This window comes from Rhinopithecus roxellana, chromosome 12, assembly GCF_007565055.1.
Source record: "Rhinopithecus roxellana isolate Shanxi Qingling chromosome 12, ASM756505v1, whole genome shotgun sequence".
NCBI lineage: Eukaryota > Metazoa > Chordata > Mammalia > Primates > Cercopithecidae > Rhinopithecus > Rhinopithecus roxellana.
Genome location: NC_044560.1, coordinates 29,147,332 through 29,165,153, shown reverse-complemented (window position 1 = coordinate 29,165,153; position 17,822 = coordinate 29,147,332). Strand labels below are relative to the sequence as shown.

The window sequence follows — 17,822 nt, the reverse complement described above, 5'->3', positions numbered from 1 at the left end:
TTCTTTCAGAAATAGTAGCAACTTGAATTTATTAGTCTTAGCTGCCACATTATACATCCTCAGAGTATATTTTGTATTCTGAAGTATTTTGGGGAGAAAAAGCTTAGACTTTTAATTTTAATTTCATTTAAGGACTAGAAAAATACAAAGTTGTCTCATTACCCAAGTTCACCTTTCCCCACTCTTTTAATATTTTATTTCTTTTATTTGAGGCATAAGTTAAGAACAAGCAGCAATTTTAACATGACCAAAAAATGTACTTTTGTCTCTGCCAAAACCTGGTCAGCCAACCCGGTGGTCTCAATACCAGATTGATTTCTGCCATATGCAGTTTCATGACTGTTTTTCAAACGATGCATTTTTATTGTATTTCAGAAAATTCTTAACCTAAAGCAAAACAAACCAAAATCAAAAGACAGAAACCAAACTTGAGTCAGTTCTTTGAACTGGCAAGATACTCCTAAGAAATCATGTCCTTAAAAAAAAATCACATGAATTCTCTCAGCATGGCCCACTGAAGCACAGATTACTTTTTAAGTGTCTCATTATTTTATTCTCTAACATTTAATGCTGATGTTTTAATTGCACACAGCTGAAGCTGCTAAATGAGCACTGAAATGGATTTAAGTCCTCTCTGAGCTTTGTTGATACCTATAAAAGTTTATATCATTCATTAGAACCACAAATTAAAATTAGTCGTGGTTAGCTGTTCACTGCCGATTGGAACTCTCACGAACACTTTTGTTCAGGCTCACGAGCTTGTTCTTGCCTGGTGTACTTGGATACATGAAAAGCTGCCTTTGGCCTGTTGGGTATTTTTTCTTTTCACAGATTTACAAAATATCAGAGCTGAGAAATACAAGTAGGTAAACCATCCTATGATTATAAAGCCCCTGTAATTTATAATGTCCCAGTAGTCAGGAGCAACTTTTTTGCTAAACCTTGAATTTTAAGGTGATTTTTTTTTTTTTTTTTTTTAATAATGCTTTTCACAGTTGTGCTGGCATGTTTTCCAGATCCCCAAAGACCTTTTTGCCTTAGGTATGTCTTTTATTTGTTCCTTTGATGCCATGTCCTTCTAGCACTAAAGGAATGGCGTCTGGCTTAGTGGATGGTACATGGAAGCCCAGGGCTGCGGGAGGCCGTGACTGCTTGTTGCTTCCATTCCTCTTGCTCAAGCAGCCCCAAACCAGCTGATCCCTGAGGGATGAGCTCACCTGGGCTCCCCTGGGGCTCCCATCTGCGTTTGAGGCAGACAATACTTTATTTGTAAGTCCACTAGGAGCTGAAGAGACATTAACAGGTGAAGAGGAGAAAAGTTTTTATTCTCTTATTTTATTTTACGATTAGATCAGTTAGATTTTCTTTGAAGTTTTCTGCGTAGTACATTTTAAGATAACCTCATTTTTCTGAGAGAGCTAGTACATGGACACATTTATGGCTTATTTCCAATGAGCATTGTTTATTTGGTTAGTATTTAGGACATTTAGTAGACTGTAAGCCAATGGATGTTTTTGTAAATGTGATTCATTGAGAAAAACCATCTGAGAGTGAGATAACCTGCTTTGGACTAGCAAAGTCTCTGGATATGTTATTGGTATCTGTTGAGGTCGTCACACAAAACTGAAATACTCCAACAGAAAGACTTCAGAAGAGTTTCATTTTGGTGTAAAAACAGTGAAATTAGCTGTTTGACTTAAAATATAGGAGTTGTAAGACATTTCATTGATGCCACTTCTGTTTTATCCTCTGTGAAATGTAGATACTGTGTGTCTCCCACTTGCTTTTTAGGGTTGTTGGGAGGATAAATGAAACTGTATGACAGACACACTGGGAACTCAGAAGAAAGATGCTTTTGAAACTGAACCTCATCCTGTGGCTGTGCTGTTGGCAGGCATAACCGGCGTGTTGAGAGGCAGTGGTAGTGAACCCCATGGTGAAAGGCCAGGACTATGGGCTCTGGAGCCAGGCTGCCTTGGTTTGAATCCCATCTCGACCTCTTGCAAGTGGTCTGACCACAGCAAATCACCTAACCTCTCTGTGCCTGAGTTTCCCCCTCTTTAAATTGGAGATAATAATAATAGTACCCACTAAAGGATCCTGGTGAGTTTTAGCTGAGCACATGTCCACAAAGTGCTTAGAGCAGTGCCTGCCGTGTAGTGTGGCTGATCCTCACAACCAGAAAACCCCAGCAGGAGGACTCACACCTTACAGAAAATCAGACTCAAAACAATTCCCCAGTAGTCTTCTAACATTGACTTAGAGACCCTTACATGTTTAGAGAGAGGAACTGAATAGTTTATGGTAATCAGGCACCTCTAAAACAGATGCAAGTTCAGGTGCATAAAGTTAAATCTGGGTTTTTAATCTCTTAGGAAGAAAAGTTTAGATCACAGAGAGCTCCATAACCCTTTGTTGATAGATTCTTTTAACTGTTTTTGGCTATGGAGGGACTAGGAAGGAAACCTGAGGGACAGACCCACCTTTTACCTAGTCAGCCTTTCTCGTTCCCTTTTATGCTCGGTAAGGTGTCTAGGTAACTTTGATGGAGTCAGAGTGTTGAACTGTTTCAAGGTTTTTACCCAGCTGCGTGAGGCTTTGGTGTCCTCTTGAGTGAGGTGGAAGGGACATCCCTGCTTTTCCTGAGTGTGTAAGAATGCCTGTTACGTATTTATCCCAGGGCTTTCCATACGTTTTAATCATCCACATTTATCTACAAGGTGGGTGGTATGTTCACCCCATTTTGCACGTGAGAATGCTGATGTCCAGGTAGGTTAAATAAGTTCACCCAGGCTCACACCCTCAGTAAACTGCCAGACAGGCACTTAAATCCAAGTGCCGCTCATATCACGGCACTGCTGCCTTGCATTGAGCTGCAAACCTGACTGAGCCACTCCCAAGAAATGATTTTGCCCTTTTGGTTGCGGGGACCTCAGCTGTATGCATTATCATCCTTCAGCCATCAGACCTTTTTTTTTTTTTGGAGATGGAGTCTCGTACTGTCACCCTGGCTGGAGTGCAGTGGTGCGATCTCGGCTCACTGCAACCTTTGCCTCCTGGGTTCAAGCGATTCTCCTGCCTCAGTCTCGTGAATAGCTGGGATGACAGGCGCCCACCACCATGCCCAGCTAATTTTTTGTATTTTTAGTAGAAACGGAGTTTCACCATGTGGGCCAGGCTGGTCTCGAACTTTCCTGACCTTGTGATTTGTCCTCCTTGGCCCCAGAATGTGCTGGGATTATAGACGTGAGCCACCGCGCCTGGCCCAGACCTTTTAATGTAACAGCACCCCTAACTTCTGAAGGCCCCTAGCTGGCTTCGACAACCGCCCCACCCCCTGCCCCCCATGGAGGGCTCAATCATATATGTGTTACTTTTAGGGACTCTTACTACCAGTGGCTTCCTCAATCCTGGCTGCACATTCAGAATTCTCTGTACAGCTTTTAAAATAATTCACTTTTTAAGAAACGCTTGCCCTATCCCAAGACTCTTGTTCTAGAGAGATCAATAGGTTCAGAAATACAGGAAGTTTATTTTGTAAACAAGAAAACAGGTCCTTAAATTGTGCACATATGGATCTGGGCGTCTGGAGTGTGGGCCAGTGCTATTAATTCTGTAGTTGACTCCATTGTAAGGCAAAATGAGTTTTATGGGCCAGTTGAGTTGTTCAGCCAACAATTGGTAGTACTGTGTCTGTAGTAGGAAAAGCCCCTGGCTCCCACCCTGTAGAATGCCGTCTTCCGTGAGTGGCTGCTGGATCACCGCAGAAGCCAGGTTTGAATTTAGTCAGAGTGAAATGAAGTAGAGGGCCCTGCTTGCTTTCTTCTTCCTTCATTTTTCTTTTCTTCTTCTCCTCTCTTTTACGGGTTTATTGTTCCCTTACTTCCTTACTTTTTTCTCCTCCGTACTTCCATCTTCCCTTGTTTTATCTTTCTTCCACCATCTGGCGTATGTTTACAGTGTATCTGTCATCAGACTGTGAGGTCCGTGAAATCCTTCAGGTGCCTGCCACAGAGTTGATGTGCAAATGAATGTTTATTTTTTAATTAATTAATTTACATTTTTTGAGACGGAGTTTAGCTCTTTGTCGCCCAGGCTGGAGTGCAATGGTGCGATCTTAATGCACTGCAGACCTCCGCCTTCTGGGTTCTAGCGATTCTCCTCCCGCAGCCTCCAAAGCAGCTGGGATTACAGGCGTGTGCCACCATGCCCAACTAATTTTTGTATTTTTAGTAGAGACAGGATTTCACTATGTTGGCTAGTCTGGTCTCGAACGCCTGACGTCAGGTGATCCACCCGCCTTGGCCTCCCAGAGTGCTGGGATTACAGTGGTGAGCTGCTGCGCCTGGCTAAATGAACATTTCTTAATTTGTGTTACTATCTGTCTTTCAAAGAAGTAGGCACTGCCCGTCATTAGCTTGAAAATTGTCAGATTTTGTTTGTGATTGTCTATCCTGACTTAGGTGGTTTATCTTGAAGAGCTTAGGTAATTTAGCCTCATAGATTTAGATAGGTCGAGAAATGGCAGGCGTCAGTCACTGAATAGTACAGAATGTTGGGCAATAAGATGGATTTGGACCATTCAAGGGAGCGCTTATATCAGGCTTTTAGCGTATCTGCTGCACAGTTTTTAGAGCTGGACGGTCTGGGATCATCTGGGTTGGACCCTTCATTTTTGATGTTGAGGAACCGACTCCTGAGAGAGAAGGGTGCTTCTTGGGTGCCCGCCTCCAGGCCAAGCCTTCCCTCCTCCTCTGTGTCCTTATCTGAGTGAGAGTTGGGATGGCGGAGAGCAGAGACAGTGTGACAGCATAGCTGCTGTGATTAACTCCCTGCCTCTGGACATGTTGAAGAAACAAAGTAATCCTCCTTCTGCGCTCCGCCTCTCATGGAAACAAGTGATAGAAGGTTAGGGCAGTTTTGAGGGCAAGCAGTGGACTTCCTCACTGTGGAAGTCGGGAAGCTTTGGGTGTGCCCTAGACCCTGTCCTGTTGGCCTTGGCACCACCAAGTGGGCTGCTTTAGGGGTCCATCCTGATGGTATTTAACCCTGCTTCAGGCTTTTGAGGACACTAAGAAACACATGGTGAAGGTGTGGAAATTTTTTTTGTCATTCCTCAGTGAAGATCTGCCCTCGGTAGAAAGGGAGTTAATGAAGGAGAAGTCGGCAACAATATTGCTGCACAGTCAGGAAATAACAAAAAACATCTCCCGTTTGTTCTCATGTGTGGTGATTGTTTCCCAGGGAAACTGTGGCCGTGGTTACCATCATGCTGTGTGATGCGCCTCAGAATCCTAGGATTAGACCAGATTTTCCACTTTCCCCACACATCTTCAGGTGGGGTCGCAAATACTCCATATGACAGACTGTCACATACACTGGCCACAGAACTTCAATTATTCAGGTTTGGATATCCAGCCCCTTTTCTCTCTTCTGTGTGGATCCTTTTGAGTACTTTATACCTATAAGCCTTTCGTATTTCCAAAGGAGAAACCAGAATGACTTTTGCCACTCTTTTGTATTGCTGGGAAAAGGACTGGTAGGGGAAACTACCAAGGTTTGACCTGGGATCTACTTTACCTGCTCTAGTTCACCTTGGAGCATCTGACCATACATAGGTCCTTGCACATAGTAGACACTCAGCAAACATTAACTGTCTTTTTATTTCTCATTAGCACAGGTAATTAGGAACAGGAGCTGATAGACTGCACGTATCTGTGCAGAGATATATCTGTAATTAAACTTTTAATTAAAGAAACACCAGACCAGGCAGATGGTTCTTATCCCCGCATCCTGTAAACCAAACAGCCGTGGCTTTTTGATCTTGCAAACATGCAAAGCTGAGAGTAGCAACATTCGTGGTGGTACACCAAAGGGAATAGGTTGTCTTATAAACTAACCATAATCTAATTTTGGTAGTACTCTATGTGATGCCAGATTCAAGGGTAATCATTGTAGTTTGAAACGAAAGACAGTACATCAAAGTTATGTCCCAACCAAAGCTTTTAAGCCTCAAGTCAAGGGCATTACCACAGCCCAGCTCGTAGATCACAAGACGTGTGGTTTTGTGCTAGATCACAAAAGCTGACAAGGTGTTATTTAGGATCATCAGCTAAATACAGTATTAAATTAGAGTGCGATCATTCTGATTTTTCAGGCATTGCCACCGTATAGCAGTACAGAATTGAGAAGTGACTTGTACCTGCCTGCCTCGTGCAGATCCTCTCAGCCATGTCACAGTGACCTTAATGGTCAGTCGAGTGCAGAATTAGAAAACAAAAAACAAAAACACCCACAAAGAGTGACAGAAGAAGACTTCTCTCACATCTTAGCACTTCTCCAGGAACCGCTCCCCCCAGGAATCCCAGCCATTTGTTCTAGTTCCGTTGCCATCAGCAGGAACCTGGAGCAGTACAGGGACGTGGGCAGATGGTAAAGTCCATGGCAGTTCACCATGACTGATTGGGCTTCACCCATTCCATAACCCCCAGTTTCTTACCCCTCTTCATAACCCTTCACTTTGTCACACATGTCATTTTCAGGCATTCAGTGCAGATAAGCAGCTGTACAACAGGATTACATACTAGTTGATACAACTATGTTTTTACTACCTACATCTCACTAATTCATTTTCTACTTGGTAGAACCAGTACTGAAGATGTTCATTTCTTATATCACAGAGAAGAGTTTTAGTTTAGAGGCTAGGAGAATAATTTCTACTTTGCTGAACAGTGAAATACCTTACCATCCCTGCACTTCTATTAAAGGAAGTAGAGTTTCTGCTTGAAAAAGAGTCCATGTTATACCAGGATATATATAAGGATCTTCACATTAAAGACTGTGTCATCAAATGTAGAGCCTGAAAGTATTTTATCTTAATACCATCTATAAAACTCAGTCATCCTAGGAGAAATGTGTGTGTGTAAGTGTAAGGAGACATACCAAACCCACAAGACCCTGTGATGTGCTGTGAGCGAAGCCTGTATCTTGCTGGTAGACAGATATGTGTGCATCACTTTCTGGCTTGGGGAAGACTTCAGGTATTTGGTGAGATGTCCTTTGGTTTTAGAAGTCAATTAAATGTAAGCTGCTCTGAGTAAACAGCCATTTGTGGTTGTGTTTAGAAAATATTGTAAGATCAGAATTGTGCTACTAGGTGTTAGGTTGACATTTTACATGTGGGATTTGAACCTGACTATGAAATCTATTTCTTCTCTAATTTGATTCAAGACCTGAACATGTAACCTTTGAGTATACAACACAGCTTTAGATTATAAAGGCTTCTTTTCCTTTTTTCTTTTCTTTTCTTTTTTTTTGAGACAAGGTTCTTGCTCTGTCATCCAGATCAAGAACCCGTCCACTGGAGTGCAGGGGCATAATCATAGCTTGCTGCAACCTTGAACTCCTAGGCTCAAGCAGGCCTCCTGCCTCAGCCTCCCAAGTAGCTAGGACTACTCGTGCTGCTGTGCCAATTTTTTTTTTTTTGGTTTTGTAGAGATGGAGTCTCTGTTGCCCAGGGTGGTTTCGAACTCCTAGGCTCAAGTTTTCCTCCTGCCTTGGCTCCCAAAGTGATGGGATTACAGGTATGAGCCACCATGCCTGGCCCTGTAGGAGATTTCTTATAAAGTGAAACCACTTGTTACTCAGAATGGCATTATGCCTCGCTTCAGGGTAGGAAATAGAGAAGCATCAGCAAACCCACCTGGAATGGTAGGCTTTTTATTTCTCTTTCTCTAATAAGGTTTTGTTTTTTTTAATTTAATTTATTTTTATATTTATTTTTATTTTTCATTTAATAGAGACAGAGTTTTATTCTGTTGTCCAGCCTGGAGTTCAGTGGCACGGTGATCACTCACTGTAACCTCAAATGCTTAGGCTCGCCTCTGGAGTAGTTGGGACCAGAGGTGCATACCACCATGCCCTGCTGACTTTTTTGTTGTTGTTGTATAGATAGGGTCTCGCTATGTTGTCCGGGTTGGTCTCGAGCTCTTGGCCTCAAATGATCCTTCTGTCTCAGCCTCATGGCAACCTCCACCTCCTGGACTCAAGCAGTCCTCCCACGTCAGCCTCCTGAGTAGCTGGGACCACAGGAGCACGCCACCACGCCCAGCTAACTTTTTGTGTTTTTTGTAGAGACAGGGTTTCACTGTGTTGCCCAGGCTGGTCTCAAACTCTGGAGCTCAAGTGATCTGCCCGCCTCGGCCTCCCAAAGTGCTGGGATTACAGGCCCGAGCCACTATGTCCAGCCTCTAACAGATTTTAAGGAAGCTTTTGCTCTATCCGATATCTGTATGATCATGGGAGGGGGGTGGAGTGTTCTGCCCACCCCAAAGTGACTTAAATTCAAATATTTATTTGTTTGTTCAATAAATACTTATTGAATACCTAGTACTAGGCACTGTCCTAGGTGCATCTAGAATGAAGCAATAAAGAAAAACCATGTCATTCCCCTTGAAGAGCTTATTTTCTGGTTAGGGGAGAGGAATAATAAACAATAAACAAAAATAAATAACAGTAATTGAGTGCTTATATATGCCAATTACATTTATTAACTCACTCTTCAGAACACGGAGGAAGTAGGTCCTGTCATTATCCCCATTTCATAGACAAGGAAACTGAGATACAGAGAAGTTGAGTTAACTTGCTCAGTGTCACATAGCTAGTAAATGGTGCTGTTGCGTTCCCATCCAGGTCATTGGACTCCAGATTTCATGCCCTTGATCACTGTGGTATTTTCTCTTTTAAAAAACTGCCCAATCTGTTTATTTCTAAAGAAAGAAAGAAATGTCAGTGATAGTGTGGTGAACAGTGCAGCAAGGTACACAGGGAGAGGGTTCTTGGATGTCTGTTTGTGTGTGCTGTTCTAGTGTGACTGAGTGAGTATCTCTCATGAGGTGAATTGAAGGAAGCAACACTGACCACTTGAAGGAAGCAACCCCATGACCACGTTGGTGTCTAGAGTGAGAATATTCTAAGCAGAGGGAACTGCAAAAGCAAAGGCCCTGAGATAGATAGAGATTTGGCAATGGCGAAAGAGAAGCCAGGAGAATGACATGCTGCAGAGCATGGGAAGGGGCAGGGGAGGTGAGGCAGCCAGGAAGCAGCGTCCTGTGCGTCCTGCAGGACTTGGCACGGCCTTTTGGTTTTGCTGAGGATTTTTGAGCGGGGAAAAGATATGACAAAAAGGATCATTCTGGGCTGGGCGTGATGGCTCACGCCTGTAACCCCAGCACTTCAGGAGGCCAAGGCGGGCGGATCATGGGGTCAGGAGTTCAAGACCAGCCTGGCCAACATAATGAAACCCCGTCTCTACTAAAAATACAAAAAATTAGCTGGGCGTGGTGGCGGTTGCCTGTAATCCCAGCTACACGGGAGGCTGAGGCAGGAGAATCACTTTAACCCGGGAGGTAGAGGTTGCAGTGAATGGAGATCATGCCACTGCACTCCAGCCTGGGGAACAGTGCAAGACTCTGTCTCAAAAAAATTAAATTAAAATAAGATAAAATAAAATTAAATAAAATAAAATAATCACTCTGAATGTAGTATAGAGAATCTTCCAGGGCAGGGCCAGCAGACCACAGCCCATGGCAGGATCTGGCCCCACTGCCTGTTTCTGTATAGCTAGCAAACTAAGAATGCTTTGTATGTTTTTAAATGGTTGAAAAAACATCAGTATTTTATTTCACATGAAAATTATATGAAATTCAAATTTCATTGTCCGCTTTAGTTCCAGTTCTATTGAAACAGAGCCACACTGTTGTGTTTATTATCTGAGGCGGCTTTTGAGCTGCAACAGCCAAGCTAAGTAGTTGTAACAGGGAGCATATGGCCTGTAGAGGCTGAAAGATCTATACTGTCTGGCCCTTTACAGAAAAGAGTTGTCGATCCCTGGTTTGGGATAGAAGTAGAGAGACCAGTGAGGAGACTGTTGCAGGAACTGATGGTGGCTTGGACCAGGGCAGGAAGAAGTGGTCATATATGGGATATGTTTGAAAGGAAGAGCTGGTAGACTGTATTCATATAGGAAGAGTCAGAAATGATGACCATGTTTTTGCACGGAGTAACTGGAAGAATGCTATTCTTCTTGACTGAGATCAGGAAGACTGAGAACAGCAGGTTGGGGAGGGGGGTGAAGAGAATGCAGGCTGTGTTTTGCACGTGTTGGCTGTAGGATGCCAGGTGGAGATGTTGAAGAGGCAGTCGTATGTTTGAGTTTGTAACTTGAAGGACAGGCTGAAGCTGGAGCTAGACTTTGAGTGTTTTCAGCATATAGGGGGTTCTAAAAGCTGTGGGACTGGATGCAATTTTTTAGGGAGTGTGTGCAATAGAGAAGTCCAGACGTGGAGCCCTGGGACACCCAATGTTAAGGGGAAGCAGGTATAAGGGAAGCAAAGGAGAATGAGAAACAATCAGAGAAGGAAGACAGGAGATGGGGGTGTCCTGGAAGTGCATGTTTCTCTTTGCTTTGCTTTGCTTTTTTGAGACATAATGTCCCTCTGATCTCAGCTCACTGCCACCTCCACTTCCCGGGTTCAAGTGATTCTCTTGCCTCAGCCTCCCTAGCTGGGATTACAGGTGTGTGCCACCATGCCTGGCTAATTTTTTTTATTTTTATTTTATTTTATTTTATTTTATTTTTTTTTGAGACGGAGTCTCGCTCTGTCGCCCAGGCTGGAGTGCAGTGGTCGGATCTCAGCTCACTGCAAGCTCCGCCTCCCGGGTTCACGCCATTCTCCTGCCTCAGCCTCCCGAGTAGCTGGGACTACAGGCACCAGCCACCTCGCCAGGCTAGCTTTTTGTATTTTTTAGTAGAGACGGGGTTTCACCGTGTTAGCCAGGATGGTCTCGAACTCCTGACCTCGTGATCCGCCCGTCTCGGCCTCCCAAAGTGCTGGGATTACAGGCTTGAGCCACCGCGCCCGGCCTAATTTTTTTATTTTTAGTAGAGACGGGATTTTGCCGGGTTGGCCAGGCTGGTCTCAATCCTGTGACCTCAAGTGATTCACATGCCTTGGCTTCCCAAAATGCTGGGATTACAGGTGTGAGCCACTGCGCCTGGCCGAGGAAGTTCATGTTTCAAAGCAGGGTGATCATCTGTGTCAGATGCCGCGAAAGGTGGAGCAAAATACACACTGGGGTTTCACCGTGGGCTTGGCAGCGGGGAGATCGTTGGTGACTTTGGTAAGAGCTGTATGAGTGAAATGATGAGTATAAAAGCCCAGTTCCAGCTGGTTCAAGCAAAAACGACTGGATAGGGAGCTGAGCTGGTGCTCCAAAGGAATTCCGCTTTCTGCAGCCTAAGTGTGGGGCAGGAGAGGGCGGGGAGTTGGATTTAACCTGGGATTAGGATTTTGCCAGGTGAGTACAGTGGAGGGAGGAGGCATAAGGGAGTTGAGCATTGCGCAGAAGAGTTGATGTGAGGATTGAGGATAGACCATGTGGTCTAAGCCAGGCAAGGAGCCAGGAGGCATGAAGGAGCTGAGGGTCAGTAAGAGGTCATGGGGTCAGTGGATTCAAGGAGTAGAGTCAAGGAGTTGTTGGAGTAGGCATAGTCGAAGAATAGAGTGCTTGAAATCGGTATCATGGAGCGGTCAGTTTTGGTTACATCAGGTCAAGGGCTCTGCTGTACGGTAGCAGTGTCAGTGAGTCATGTGTAATTTTTAATGTTCTAGTAACCATATTTTTAATAAGTAAAAATAAAGGAAACTAATTTTAGTAATATATTGTGATATATTTTATTTCACCCAATATGTCTGCATTACATGAACATATAGTATAAAATTGTATAAGGATAAAAATTGAGATGTTACTTTTTTTGGTATGAAGTCTTTGAAATTGGTATATATCTTGTATTTCCATTACCTTCTAATTTGGAGTAGACACATTTCAGGTGCTCAGTGGCTGCCATACTGGACAGCTAATGGGATGGCCACAGAGTGTAGTCCAGGATTATCACAGGGGAAGTGGTTAACGGAACAAGGAGGCTGAAGGATTGGCCGTGTAGATCTAAAACCACTTCTGATTCCTTCTGAGGGGAGCAGGGCTGAAGAGGAAGGAGGGGGCACCATGGCGGTTGGTAGAGGTCATGTGCTTCAAGGGCTGAACCTAGCAGGCTTTTACCATGCAGAGAATGTAGCTTATTCTCTACACATACACACACACAATTTTGTTTGGCTTTGATCCACACAATGTGTTTTTAAAGATTAATAAAAGTTGATAATATCAGGTAATTTTTAGCCTTGTAGGCCAGGAGAAAGTAAAATATTTTGAAAGAGTAAACAGGAGCGTCCTCCGCAGCATACATGCTGTTTACTACTTTTAATCTTAATCATGTGAGCCTCTCATGAAAGCCTCCAAGGAAGAGGTTAATGGTTGCCCCGATTCTGTACCTTTATCAGGTTTAAGCTTACTTCAGGTTCCCTTTAGTTTGTTGCCTGGAGTATCATGATTAACTGAAGAATTCTCAAAAATTATCCTCAAAAATGCTACAAACCCCTCTGTTAGGAAGCGAGCCCATTTTGAGGCAAGTATTTATGAACGCTGTGTTCTTGGATTCCTTGTATGTTGAAGGAATCATCACTTATTCATTTTGTGCTAAAATCCTGGGAATGTACAGTTTAAGCAGTCTGGAGCATGTCAGTGTCCCCACCTTTGGAAATCTCCTAGGAGCATGTAGATACTCTGGTTTATCATTAACTGTGTTGCTTTCCTATCTTTTACACAAAGTATTCTCCTTCCCGCACCGTTGTATTCACATGACAGAAAGCTCAGTTAATGCCATTTAGTAATAATGAAAGCTTACTCATTACATACATTTTCTTAAACTCTCTTTATTCTAATTAAAATGTTTCCATCTGATGAGGAAGTGTATAGATACCAAGAACTGGAAATTAAGCAAGAAATTAAAAGAACATTAATGGCTTTCTTGTAATTTGTTTTGAGGTTTTTCTTCCCACTAAATGGTGTTTTGCTTACAGAGTCACCCCTCACACAGAAATCTTTATGATGAATGGACTGGAATATATCCCAGCAAAAGACGAGCTATTTTATGATACCACTTGTAAATTATAACACATGTTATGGAAGTATTTGCTTTTTAAAAAATATTAGCTTTTTAAAGGCATTGTTAGTGTAATTTAATTTGGCGCACACACAATTCTAGTTTCTTTGAAAGTGAAGGTCAGTGTGTATGTGTAGGGAATTAGGAAAGTGAGAGTTTTGACATTTAAAAAATTATTTTCTATTTATACCTGAGTCATTAAAATGCTCAGACCATTCAAAGTATAACATTTAAACTTGTAATTCATGCATTCCTTCAGAAATTTGCTGCTGAAACTTACACTTTAAGCAGCATAGCCAGCATAGCCTTAACCAGGGCAGGTATTTGGTCTGCAGTAGGCAAGCCTTTGTTCCTGTCCCTCGTCTTCAGGGTGCAGAGTCCACATGCATGCCATTGCTCTGGTGGTTCTTTTTCTGGTCATTTGGACTTGTCTCTACTAATAAAGTATTCATTAACTTGAAACTCCTACCTCTGAATGTAGATGCAGGTGAAAGCAGAGAAATACCAAACCCACCCCTTCCTGATGAAGTGCAACATGCCCCACCCAGCTGCAGCTCACCTGCTTCCTCCCCTCCCCTCTCCTGATGAGTGGACACTTTCTGTCGGTTCCTACTTGCTGTTTGTTCCCTTCTCTGCACCAGCCCTTCCTCTGGAGGGCAGCCCGCATGCCACTCCTCCCATGCCCCTTTTCTTGGGAACTGTGTTCAGCACAGCCTGTCCTTTGGTTCACTCTTACCCTGGGCCCTGCTTCCCATGTCCTGTGAGGGCCCTTGTCGTAGCATATTGTGATTTATTTCTGTTGGCATCTTTACTCCACTCAAGTGGGAGCTCCTTGGGCAAGGGCGCTAGGCCTCCCTTGTTTTTGTTTTCCTTGAGCCCACCATCTGCACGTGGTTATGGGTGGATGAATGGGGGAAGTGACAGTGGGGTAACATGCCTTCAAGCCCAAAATGTAAACTTAATAAGTGTTTTGGAGGAAGAGAAGAATAAATACTGTTTTTGTTTATACAGGTCTTAAAATTTTGGTAGCAGAAAGCAAATGTGCAAAGAGCAATGGAAAACAAGTCAGAAGCTGCTGTCTGATTCCAGAGGAACTCGTATTTTATGTAAAAAAATTGTAATTGACATTTGATTGCCTTGAAATCTTCCATTTGTTGTGCTGATATCTTAAGTAACTAATTATTTAGTTGAATAACTACCAGGGAAATAGGCCATAAATGTCACTAGTGCTTTCCCTTTAAGAAGCCCACAGCTCTTTTCACAGCATACTCTTTTTTAGTACCTGATCTAGGTTTGTAAAAGTCACTGGCCTGTGCGCATTGGACACAGGCCTGAATGTGATGTTTACTCACATTGGTCCGCTGGAATTAAACAGTCATGCTGATATTCAGTTGATTTGAGGTTTGGTTGGAAATCAGTCCCAAATTTCGGAAGCAAATGAGACAGAACCCTCCACACCCCACCACATGCTCCCAGCTCATCCTATGAAGACTTATGAGCACAGTGTGGAGTGTTTTATCTAAAGCCACTCCCTTTTTGACCCTTCCCCCCAAATAGGGAGAGAAATGAAAGAACAGATCTGTGGCTTGCCTTCAGCTTCACTGCATTTTTGGTCATTTTAAGGGCCCCTGTAGAAGTCATCTTTCACTTGTTAGGATGTTACATTAATTAGGAGATGCTAGTCATTTTGTTCATGGAAACTGAAGTATCCCTTTGAAGTATTATATTCTTCTAATCTATGAAACTGGCCCAGGAAGTAACAATGGGAAGTGCTGGAAATATAATGGAAGAAGTCCACCTTCTTAGTCCTGTGCTTCAGCAGAGTCTGTAGCAGGGAGCCTCTGGAAGCATTGTGTTCTGTTGTATCAATATGTACTTAGACATGTTAATCTGAATTAGCGAGTTGATTGTACATAATGACTCCCCTAGGATGCTATGTTAGAAAAAAACCCAAAACTTAAGTAGTTTGCTGAATATGCATAGTAAGTTAAAAAAAATCCTTCCAAAATTAGTGTTAATTGAATCTCAGCCTTGATCTTCTTTGAACCTTTAATTTTTTATTTGATCTTTTAAAAAAGTTTTGTGGCCTCTTAAAGATAAAACCTACAACCCAATAAAAGTTATGCTGTAATGATTGCAAAAAGACCATTGTATGAGACCCAGTTTTGGATTGTCATAGGCGAAGAAGTCAGACATACATGGTTGTATATACATGTGTATAGTATGTGGGTGGGGGTAGATGCATACCTGTTCATCTGTATACATTTGTGTGTATTTAATATATACTTTAGTTTGCCTTTACCCAGATGTCTCCTCCTCTCTCTGCCTCTGGAAATGGGGCAAATTTTCTTCAGTTAAAAGCAGAAATAGAAGCAACGGTTTTGACCCATTTTACACCTATTTATTTCAGGCTCTCACCACACACTTGTTCATGGGCGCAGCAAAGAAGAGGGATCCACAGAGCTGGAGCCGTGAGGGCTGACACATTGGAATGAAAGCTGGCAGAATTCGTAGGGAGAGCTTTCCCATCCTGCCAGCCCCATGTCTGGCTTTAAGACAGTTCTATTAGTGAATTAACTGTTCTCAAAACCCCAAATTAATTTGAACCGAATGTTACTAAAAATGAAATAGAATAAAGTGACCTACTCTTGCCTCATCCGGAGTTACTATGAAGGAGCTCCGCAGCCTGACTGAGCTCTGGAGAGCAGGGCTCTGTGCACACGCCTCCCGGTCCAGAGGCCTCCGTGACCATCCATGATGCCACTCTGTCCCCTCAGCAAGCTGCCTTTTTCTTACTAGCATGTGCCCCAGCGGTGGTATGTTTTCCTGTCAGTTACCATCTTCTCATGAGAATGGAAGCTCCATGAGAGCAGGGCCTTTGTCTTGTCCCCGTGTATCTCCAGTGCATAGGACAGTGCGGACACAGTGCAGAGTCTAAATAAATACTGTTGAACGAATGCGTGGGTCACTTGCGTCGCGTCCTTTCTGAATGTTTTTCCTTTAACTTGCCATTTACATATACCTTTTCCAATGATAAAGCAGTGAAAGTTTGGAAAGAAGCATAAAGCTTTTGTTGTGATTGAAGTAACTGGAAGCCTAGTTCAGGGTGCTGTGAGAAGCTGGAGCATATCAGGACTTTGGATTTATGAATTACAGACTTACTATATGTGATGATATCGGTGCCTCCTGAAGAAGTAGAAGAGATGCATAGAAACATGAGTCGTGTCTCTGGAATACTGTAATATCGACATCTAGTGAGAGTCTAGAAAGAAACATGGAGAAATAAAAGAGAGGCAGGAAACAGGCAAATACTTGGTGGTTCTCTTAATTATTTAAGATAAATTTTGACATCACATAAACAAGATAAATCAAAACATTTTCTAGATCAAGTGGACATTAAAAAAGATATAGAGGAAAGTTGGAGACAATTACTTAGAGAATACTAACAGAAGTACTTTTGTTCCAGATACCTTCACAGATGCCATGGTTCCCTGTCTTTATTCTTTGTGTGTTGGCATAGGCCAGAATACCAATATTGTTCTTGAAAACCTTTGAGGAAGTTTTTCTTTTTTTCTTTTCTTTTTTTCTTTCTTTTTTTAAAGCAAAGAACAGAAACAAAACCAAGGAGACAGTATCCTGTGATGTAGGCTGTTATCTCAAGGTGAGTTTATTTGTAGCACTAACTTGTGACGAATTGTTTAAAGAACTGAAACTTCTTTTCAGGTGTAATTTGTCAGATTTTGTTCATTTCAGTGTAAACTTCAGTTATTTATTACACACTGAGGAAAATCAACTAAAATCAGGAAAACCAAGGTCCAATTGAACTTGAATTTTGTTTTACATAGAGAAGTAACCAATATTTCTGATCAAACAATTAAAGCTGTTTCAGTTCCTTTTAAATAAAAGCAAAGGCTAAATTTTTTACATACCACAAAGCAAAATGAAATAAAAAAACCTTTGGTCATGGTGCATTTTTTATTCAACTGATCGCTGAATTATTTTGATTATATAATCTTATATGCTTATGAAAGTATAAGAAGTATGAATTCTGGGGTGAAGAAATAATTGTAGAAAGCGGTTAATGAGGCAGAACTCAAAAATCTGTATAGTTTCATGGGCAAATAAATCACAAGCAGAGGATACAGATGTAAAGAAAAATTACTGGCCAGGCGTGGTGGCTCATGCCTGTAATCCCAGCACTTTGGGAGGCCGAGGCGGGTGGATCACGAGGTCAGGAGATCGAGACCATCCTGACTAACATGGTGAAACCCCATCTCTACTAAAAGACACAAAAAATTAACCGGGCTTGGTGGCCGGCACCTGTAGTCCTAGCTACTCGGGAGGCTGAGGTGGGATAGTGGCGTGAACCTGGGAGGCGGAGCTTGCAGTGAGCCGAGATTGCGCCACTGCACTCCAGCCTGGGCGACAGAGTGAGACTCGGTCTCAAAAAAAAAAAAAAAAAAAGAAAACTATTGATTGCATTCAAGAAATGCAAGGTCGAACTTTTTATTAAAATGGAATTGTATCACCGCTCAGAGGGATGTGGGGAGTAAAGTAAGTGGGATGTGCTTAGAACAGCAAGCTAGGCTGCAGTGCACACTCGTCAGTGTCTGCTGCTTGTCTTACGAGGATTCTAGTACAGAAGATTAAATCATGTTTTAATCATGCTTAATAAACGGTACTGTAATTTTATTATGGTTAATGTCCACTTCTAATTCAATGAAGAGTGGCTTTTTAAAGCAAAGGAGAAATCAACATGTTT

At 42.6% G+C, this 17,822-nt stretch overlaps 1 protein-coding gene across 13 annotated transcripts in view; it reads left to right on the top strand.

The window, feature by feature from the left end:
* The window catches only part of CAMTA1 (calmodulin binding transcription activator 1), a 974,629-nt gene that overhangs the window by 88,109 nt on the left and 868,698 nt on the right, over positions 1–17,822 (top strand). For 4 of the 13 annotated variants that reach the window (XR_004060441.1, XR_004060436.1, XR_004060439.1 and 1 more), the window contains one exon: positions 15,471–16,017. The exons of 5 other annotated variants lie outside the window; for them this stretch is intronic. Coding sequence is in view for 1 of the 8 variants with exons in the window: in XM_030942620.1 (XP_030798480.1) it covers positions 15,471–15,542 (72 nt within the window). In the remaining 7 variants the exon portion in view is untranslated. Of the gene's footprint in view, positions 1–14,071; positions 14,178–15,470; positions 16,018–17,822 lie in introns of those variants that run through there. 4 more of the 13 variants (XR_004060442.1, XR_004060437.1, XR_004060440.1 and 1 more) reach the window with 2 other exon arrangements.